Genomic DNA, 9,700 nt, shown 5'->3' on the forward strand with positions numbered 1-9,700 from the left:
CTGATTGCTTTTAAATATGAGTACAAAAAAATATAATTGAATTTACCCTCTTCGAAAAAAATCCTGTCGATTCATCGTGATAATCATAATTGATTATGTGTACATTATACGCTGGTAGAGATGGGTAAAGACTACCATCTCCATTTATCGGCCCAACAAATAAATAATCTTATTCCTTTAATACTTAAAATTATTTTCATAAAATATGTGTAACATATTCTTGATTTTTTCGTAGGTCCAGCGCCATCAGATGGCTACAGTGTTGCAGTGTGGTTTCATCCAGGAGAGTTCATTAGCGGCAGTGCAAATAATATCGATCCTTTCCAATTAGTTTTCAAGCAAAAGATCATAGTAGTAACCGTGGCATATCGGTTAGGTATTTTTGGTTTCTTCACTACGGTAGATGGGGAAGCTCCTGGAAACTTTGGACTCATGGATCAAGCTGCAGCATTGAGATGGGTTAGTTAGTATAATAATTATACTTACTAAGGAAACAAACTTATGGTGAATAATAATTTGTCGAAAGTAAAATGAAATTTTCGTTTTTTAAGGGGCACAACTAGTGTGAAATTTTCAAAAATCGAATTTTCAATATTTCAATATTCCGGTTATACCTTTAAAAATAACATACCAAAATTTTAAATCGATATCTTAAATAGTTTTTGAGTCACAGCCATTTAAAGACTATATATATAGTATATAGTATAACGATCATTTAATCTTTAAACGCGTTTTTCTCGAAACAGCATTTTCCGAATTTGCTGCAGCGATTACTCAAATAATAACTACACAAATAATCCGATCACTATCAAATTTTTTTTGCATGTTCTATATATAGTTCTCCGTTAAATGAACTATTGATTTTTTGATCGGATCAAAAATCGAATTTTGGCAGTCCAAAAACGACCAAAATTTTGGGTAAAATTCGACTTTTTTTTAAAACGCTGCCATTTTGTCAATTTTTGGATTTTTTTCTATCGTAGTTCATTTTACAGACAATACCTAGTTACCTAGTTTATTGAGATTTTTTTTTAAATTTCATCCACGCGAAGGCCGGAATCACTTCGCGGTCTTTTTTTTCGTGCCGTTGGAGATCGACGATAACTTAAAAAATATTTAATATTTTTCTTCAAAAAATTTATTAAGTATTCTTAAAACATGTGCAAATATATTCTTAAAATTTTGAAATAATTGATAAAGTTTTTTTTTAATATAAATTCCCCAAAATCACCTTTTTTAGGCGGTTACACTAGTTATGCTCCCTAAATAAACATCGAATAAGTATTTCACTTATTGTTAGTAATCATTCAAAATGATAAAAAATACGTTGTTTTTCAATTTTGGATTGTTTAACAAACTTTTAATATAACAATATTATTGATTTTTTTATAAATAATGAGAATTTGCATTTTTATAAGTTTTTTAAAGGATTTTTGTTCAACTTTCAAATGACCATTATAATAATTTTGTAACAGTGAGCTAAATTTGAAAATAATTGTATAATTGCAAAAAAATCCAGACTGTATGAACGTTTTTCATAAAGTTTTATTGCAAGTTATTATTTCTTCTTGTCAAACCCTCATATTTTTTTACACATTATCGGTGAGAAACATTTTTGATTTAAATCCTTAATTCATTCAAAGATACTCGGATATATACATACACCAATGGCGTAGAAATATTTTAATAAAATTTCCCACAAAAATAAACAAATAATAAGATGAATCTTGCAAATGATACAAAATTTACAACATTTCAATAAATTGATATTTTTTGACGCAACGGCTGCTAAGTAATTAATTAAATTATACCTATATGTTTCAACGTCGAATAAAAATTTTCCAGATATATATTAATACATATAAGATATATAATTATGCATGAGGTTTCCCAGAACTCAATACTGAAACGAGATGATAGTATAGATCGTAACAATCATGAAAAAAATTAAAAAAAAATGTTATGTACTTATGTATAACAAAGTTATGAGCTTTTTTTAAATAGAGCTCTCGTGAAATTGTGACCATTTTCTGGTTGTAGTGGTTGATTTTCATTAATTTTGTTCTTTCAAACTTGCGATCCGTAACCGTAAATACTATTTCTAAGTCTAGAATCATAGTCAAAAATAATGAAACGATTACACCTAATTAAACTAGAATTAAGATTATTTGTATAACTATGAATTTTTTGAAATTGATTGACAGTGCAAGGTGAAATGGGTGAACAAAATGTTGCATCTAAAGATGAAACATTTAATCAGGATTGTAAAATTATAAAATACTTTTTTTTGAATATTTTTAACAGCAATCAGAACCTTACGTCCTATGATCTGTTGGGCTGAAACTTCTCCTCACTTCGTATTTTTTAGATGGTAACCCAATGGTTAATCCATCCATATTTGATGATATTTGTTATTAGAATAAATCTAATAGGGCTGACTTTTTTATTGGTGCAGCAATGGGCTATTTTCACTTGGAAACATATTGCTATCTATATTTCCAAGTGAAAGTCGTTGTCACTACTGCCTGACAATAGGCTGCTCGAAGCGGGTATCGAACCGGGACCTCTAAAACAAGTCCCGTCGCTCTTAACCGCTTACCTACGGGCGAGCCCATAAAATGCTTGATCCACAGTTTCATAATAACAAAAGTCTGGTGAAAAATGATAACCTTAGATATATAAACACGATGATCTAAATATATTATAAAATATAGTCATTTTACTGTTTATAGATCAATAGAAATATTGAACAATTCGGTGGCAACAAGGATTCAGTTTGCCTGATCGGGCACGGTTCTGGTGCGGTGAGCGCCACATTGCACATGACGGCGGGTGAATGGTCGAACGGCATGTTCCATCGAATCATTGCGATGAGCGGAAACGCTTTAACGGAAGGAACGGTTCAGGATCCTAAGAGGCATTTGCGCACACTAAATCGTGTCGCTTATCTGTTCGGCTGCTTTAGAAGACCAACTGATAATCTAATAGCATGCTTACGAAATGTTAAGGTAGGATCAATCAATATGCACATTAGATGGGATTATCACTAATGAATGCACTCTGATCCAAAATAATGAATCGGACACTAATCTAAATTTATAAATCGGCCAAGACATACATACAGTATTTAGATCATTATATGAAATTTTAAATATCATTTGAAAGTACGTACTTGAATAGATTTTTCAAAATAAGAATTAAGAGCTTGACTGCGGGCGTCGACAGTGTGTCAACATGCCTCTTCTTCTTTCTTGACACGCTGATAACAGTATCACATTTATTATAAATCTATCCTCAATTTAGCGGCATAGTAGAACCAACTAGTTAGTGATTCCTATAGATAGAATCACTAAGGATATCCTTCTTTGGATCCCATCATATGACAGGATCCAAAGAACACTTTTTGCCGCCGTCACTAAATTACAATTTTCAAATGAAACTATTTTTGAAATAAAACATGTATAGGTCTGAAGACCTCCTCAATCAACATGTTAAAAAGCAGTAGATTTTCATTACAAATTTCTTATAATTCAGTTAGGCTGGGCTTCAATGCAAATTAAATGTTTTGGATTATAAATATTCTTTCATTTCTTTATTACATTGTATTGTATTGAGATAATCACAAAATTATATTCTACCTTTTCACTATTTATTTGGGGATTTATTATTGAAAATCTAATTTATACGATAATTACCGTATCATATTAATTTATAATAATAAAGTCGTTTGGATTCAATTATACACTCAAATTAAATTTAGAAAAACTTACAGATACGTATTCGTAATCCACTTAATCAATAAGAATTGAGATTCAGATTTAGAAAAATTTTCACTGTATATTTTGAAAATAAAATATTCGCTTTTACTAAATATTAATCAATTTCCAATTGATGTCTTTCGAACACACTTATAATATCTGTTATATAAATTATATAAATAAAATTAATTTATTTAACACATTTTATTTTATCCATTTTGGGTTCTAAAGATAAAACTGTAATCAGTAGCTATTCACGAAACACGGAACCTGCATATATGCAAAAGGGCGTAGATTCTGATTAGAATCTCATAATTTTGGTTAATTTTTATCATTTAGCCGCTTATCCTAGACCTAAAATATTTTACTATATTATTACAGACTATAAATCTATCTCCGTACAAAGGTTCATCTAGCCTCAAAGTTTTGACTAGTCAAAAAAAAATTCAACATTATTCACAAAGATACGATTTTTACCACAAATGAAATAATGCGATTTCCAACCAATATTTTTCAAACGGTTTTTGAATTTTCAAGATTTTGGGCTAAAATATTGAAAAATAAATTTACACTTTTCTGCTAATTTCAAAGAAACGGTTTGGCCTGTCATTGAAAATCGTATTGATTAATATTTTGTAAAAGTGAAAATTTTATTTTTAAAATACAGTGAACATTTACCTAAAACTAAATCTCAATTGTAATTGATTAAGTGAATTATGTATAGGGGGAAGTCTCCGAGTGCCGGACACCTAAAATTTTTCATAAATAAATCAAAAAATATTTTACGAATTGTTTATTAAATTGTGATTTATGTTAGATAACAAAGTTAAAAATCAAACTAAGTTAACAAAAACGCAATCTTTGCTAAACAGTAATTAATACTATCAATCAAACTTTGGTAACAAAAAATATGATTTTACAAAGTGGCACCTAGTACTGGACATTTCAAAATAACCAGCATTGAACACATATATAGCCATCTCCACACTATGGAATGTCTGCACATTTGTGTTTGACGAATATTCTTAGATATTGCAAAAACAATCACTAAATATCCACCCTTTAGGCTGGGTCACACCGATGCTCTCAGCTGGAGCATTCATCATAAGATTTTCATTCTTTGACTAGAAAATACAAAAAATGGGGTATGTAGTGACCATTAGCACTCATACAGAACAAAATTAAATTTTTAGAATAAATTACATCAATTCTCACAATCACAACCAAAAATAAAAATAATAAAATTATTATTTTCTTTTTAGGCTTCAACATTATTACAACAAACAGCCCGAGTAACAAAATGGGGTCCAGTTTTAGATGCTGGCTTAAGCAATTCAACGATATCATTTATTCAAGAGGACCCCCGTGCCATGTTCGAGCGCGGTCAGTTCACCCAAGTGCCCGTTCTTATCGGGTTCACGGACGGAGAAGACGCCCTATCAATTGCTGGAAGTGAAATAGATCAGAACGGAATCGACCCTGCCCATTTTGAATCGATGCTAGGTAAGTATAGGTATGATGTCTAATTGTAATAAATTAGTAGTTAACTAAATCATATCTAAACAACTGTCAAAACGGTATCATAAAACGAAACGAAAATCGATTGACGATGCAAGGTTAGTTAGAAAATAACCTGATACTACACTATTGCATACAAAGGTTCAACATCAATCGAAAAATGTGTTGATAATATTTTATACAATTTTATGACCACTAATTACCAATAATAGTCCTGCCATCATTTACACAAATATTCGCAATTTAGAAGAATAGCAACGATTTTAGATATTCGAAAATATCACTATATAATTAGTAAATATCAGTTGCTTATAACTCAATATAGTTTCAAATAGAAAACTATTATCAAGATAATTTTTCTAAAAAATCGTGTAATTAAATATTTAAATTATTATAATTGTGTTTTTATTTGCTGGAGTGACGTTGCCATACGGAATAGGGTGCCGCCTAGTAGTATGTACTACTGAATGAACCAAGCACAACAACATATTTTAAAATTTTTCAGTCGTTATATGTATAAAAATATATTTGAAAATTACAAATTGCACCTCAAAATAACTAAAAATTAGGATGAAATTAGTATTTTTAATATTTTAACTCACAGTGATAAGCCTTGAAGCAAAGGTCCTCGTCATGTGATGTGGATGCTGTCTATAAACGACAGCCGTATACACGTGTTAGCCAAGGTGTTAAACAATTGTAATTTTTAAATTAATTAACCCTCCGTCGGTCGGATATTTATTTACCTTCGAACGGTCGGAGTAGTCTGGCTGGACCACACATTTTGTCGTCCTGATTTTTTCATTGATCGACAGCTAATGAAATTTTAGAAAAAGTCCAGAAATTTCAAGTCGATAGGATTTCTAAAACGTAAAAAAATTTGTAGATTTATATATAAAGCGTCACGAAACGTATAAACAAAAATAAATATTTGTTTTTATTTCGACGCATTGGCTGTTTTACTCATGTTTTAGCATATCAATATGTTTCTTTGTCGAACAAAACACCTCATTCTCATATTAATAAAAACTAGTTGGTATTGGTATTTAGCCTTGAGGCAAGTTACATGAACTTCCCGATATGTGTAAATAATCGACTTAATCAATAAAAAATAAATTAATTTATGAGTGGATTTATTACACATAATTGAAAACGAACGAACACGTTAATTCGGAGTATTTACAAAAAGCAACTTTTCAAAAATCAACATTTATTATATTTGAACCAGTTTCCGTAGGATTTTAATGGTTTAGTATGTTTATGAAGACGGAACCGCGTGGGCTGCGTGGGCTTGAGCCCACCCATGAATTTTGATGGGGGGGCTCAGCCCACCCATCAATTTCAAAAAATTATATGGGCTAATATCTCTAAAAAAAAAAAACAAGACCACTGGCTGTCTATCTAAAAAAAAAAAAAAAACAGAGCCCACCCATCAAAAATTTGGTTCCGACGCCACTGCTAAGTACTATATGATATACCAAGTAAATCGTCTAATTAATTTTAGCTAACGTCAAAAAAACTACCAATTCTCTCAAACTTTGATGAATTTTTAAAAATAAACTACTTGTCGTAAGGCCGTAATATTTCTGTAAGTTCTATAGGACCTTGATATATATCGCTAAAAAAATTGCATAAAAATCGGCTTAAATTTTTTTAACAGTTAATTACAAGAAAACGGCTCGGTAGATTTTCACCTAAAACTAATCAGTACCATTCCCAACTAATATCTTTCGAACAGTTTTTGATTTTTTATTGTTCGGTATGATGAGCTTAAATGTGGACGAAAAGTTTAACACTTTTTTTTAAATTACAAAAAAACGGCTTGGCAGATCGTCGCACAAAACTGACAAACGATAGTCCTCGTCGAGATACATCGAATGGCTTTTAAATTATTGAAATCGGCCCAGCCGTTTTCGAGAAAACGTCGATTTACGGCAAAAAATCTGTTCACATACACACATACTTTTTCCAAATTTGACTCATTCGATTCAGAATGGCTTGACAACGTCGAGAAAACATAAAATTAGCGAATCGGATTTTTTGATGAAAACATAAACTTCTCCTTCGGGAAGTTGATAAAACCTCGAATTAATAAAATTTATATTTCAAAGGTCGACAGATTTTATGATTTTGTACCTATTTAAAAATATGCCCTTTAACATTAATACTGTCTTCTATTAATAATCTATAAATTCCAGGTGATACTGTATTAGCTGAAATGCCCCCGACAGACAATCAATCGTGCCCATTAGATAATCAGCATATAGTGGATGCGGTGTCATTTTTCTACAGTCCTCAACCACCTTCAGAAGACCCGGAAGATCTTCGAAAACGTTACATAGCCTTCATGACCGAAAAACACTTCGGTGCCCCATCATTTCTTTTTGCTATGTTATGTAGCAGGCACTCTCCTACATTCGCTTATAGGTAGGCTTTGATAATTATTAATATTTATTGGTGAATTATTTTGTTTATTAAGTTTTTGATATATATAGTGTGAATAATACAGCTTTCCTATTATCTTTATAAATTTAATATGATTTTGGTTTTTGATTTGTCTTAAAAACATCCATAACATAAGAATTTTTTAATCAAATTGCCATTTCTTCTTTGTGGCATCATAATAAATAATTTTGATTTCGATATTCATTGACTGATTATTGATTATTACAGGTTTGACTTAAAACCAAGATCGGTTGCTGTAACGTCAGGACTACCAGAATGGCTTGGCGTTCCCCATAGGCTCGATTTAGCCTTTGTATGGGGCGTCCCTTATTGGGGACTGCTCTCAGATGGGACGCCATGGGATAGCGCAGACAAAGAGTCTCAGATATTGTTATGATATTTTGGGCAAACTTTATTAAATACACTAACCCATCGAAAGTGGGTGTTTATATCCGATGGGATAACTTTACATCAAAATCTCCAGGATTTCTAGTCATTGATAGAAGTTTCAATATGAGCCATTCGGCAACTATGAACTATAAGGTATACTCTTATATTCTTACGATTATATATTCAAAATATTCAAAAATATGTTATCAATTAAATGTTGTATATACTTAGTTCACTTTTGTGCATAAAATAAAAAACTTCTAATCTATTTAGTAACTGATAAAAAAATCTTTTTATTAGTGGATATTATATAAGGACCAAATTTTTATTTTACGATTTGATTTTTTTAATCTTCAAAAATTTTGAACATCGTTAAGATAATTCAAAATTGAATACAAATTAAATTCAAATCATACTGAAAAAAAATTCTTTGTGATATATAATTGTATTTTTTTTGTTTATGTTGTGTCGCTTACCATACTATAAAATATGAATATTTTATTATAGTATAAGGTTTGGTCAGGTGACCTCTGACTTGTTAATTAGGGTAACATCAAACTTTTTAATATTTTTCTACTGAACGAAACCTAGGGCTAAACGTATGGCTTTTAAATAAACTGATATGTAAAAAATAATAATAAAACCTTTATTGCTGCAACCTCCGATCATTAGAACTAAACTCATAAAATATTCGTATACATCGTGCCTTCCGATTTATAATAAAATATGGATTTATTGTCCACAATACCATATATTTAATTGATTCCAAATAATTTTTATTTCAGGCTTTTGAATTCTGGAATGAATATTTTCCAAAAGTGATCGATGTTTCTGCAAACTGCTGCAATATGACTGATATTGCTTCAACAAATTTCGAATTATGTAACGCATCAATATTAAGTGGATTACTGATTTGCAGTTTAATAACATTTCTATTCAAATATGGTTAAGTGTAAATGAAATAATTATTGTAAACAATCTTATGTAAATATTAGCAATAATTTAGATAATATGACATTATATGGCTAATTTGGAATTCGGTAATTAATAACATAGATTCCAGATTATTTAGATATGACTTGATGTACTTACTCAGGTTTTTTCCACTTGTTGAATATGAAGTCTCCTTCTCATTCATTGAATATAAATATTATCCACACATATATCAAAATCTCTAGGCTTTCGAACAAATTAGTCGAAATAACCGCACTGCCCGAAAATACAAAACTAAAAATTATTTCAACTTCACTTACAGTAATTATTTATCATTATTTATAGCAAATAATATAATACATATCACTGAGACTACATAATTTAATCATTTTTCGAAATTTTGCACGGTCGGTCAAAAACTGCTGAGAAACGGGACCACTTTGCATTTTTTTTAACCAGATGCTATATTTAGATAAAGGTTTAGCCTTTAAAATAGTGTCTTTAACAAACATATACATCTGCTACAAAAAATATGAATAAATATTCCTTTAGAATTCGTACTAAATTCGAACGTATAGTCCTTTACGTTCGAACGGTAAATGCATTATTATGAAAATGTAATAATTAACTCACGATGTGAAATAACACAAAAATTA

At 30.3% G+C, this 9,700-nt stretch overlaps 1 protein-coding gene across 1 annotated transcript; it reads left to right on the forward strand.

Annotated features, from left to right (window-relative positions):
• The first annotated feature begins 120 nt into the window (after nucleotides 1-120).
• LOC113385793 (neuroligin-4, X-linked-like) lies at nucleotides 121-8,118 on the forward strand. Its single transcript, XM_026623627.1, has 6 exons — nucleotides 121-124; nucleotides 236-459; nucleotides 2,733-3,008; nucleotides 5,021-5,261; nucleotides 7,475-7,703; nucleotides 7,950-8,118. Exons 1-6 carry the CDS (start codon nucleotides 121-123, stop codon nucleotides 8,116-8,118), a joined length of 1,143 nt encoding a protein of 380 aa, XP_026479412.1.
• Nucleotides 8,119-9,700: the final 1,582 nt, after the last annotated feature.

This window comes from Ctenocephalides felis, unplaced genomic scaffold, assembly GCF_003426905.1.
Source record: "Ctenocephalides felis isolate EL2017-DRISC unplaced genomic scaffold, ASM342690v1 CF-g0.4_SCAFFOLD_03571, whole genome shotgun sequence".
Classification (NCBI taxonomy): Eukaryota; Metazoa; Arthropoda; class Insecta; order Siphonaptera; family Pulicidae; genus Ctenocephalides; species Ctenocephalides felis.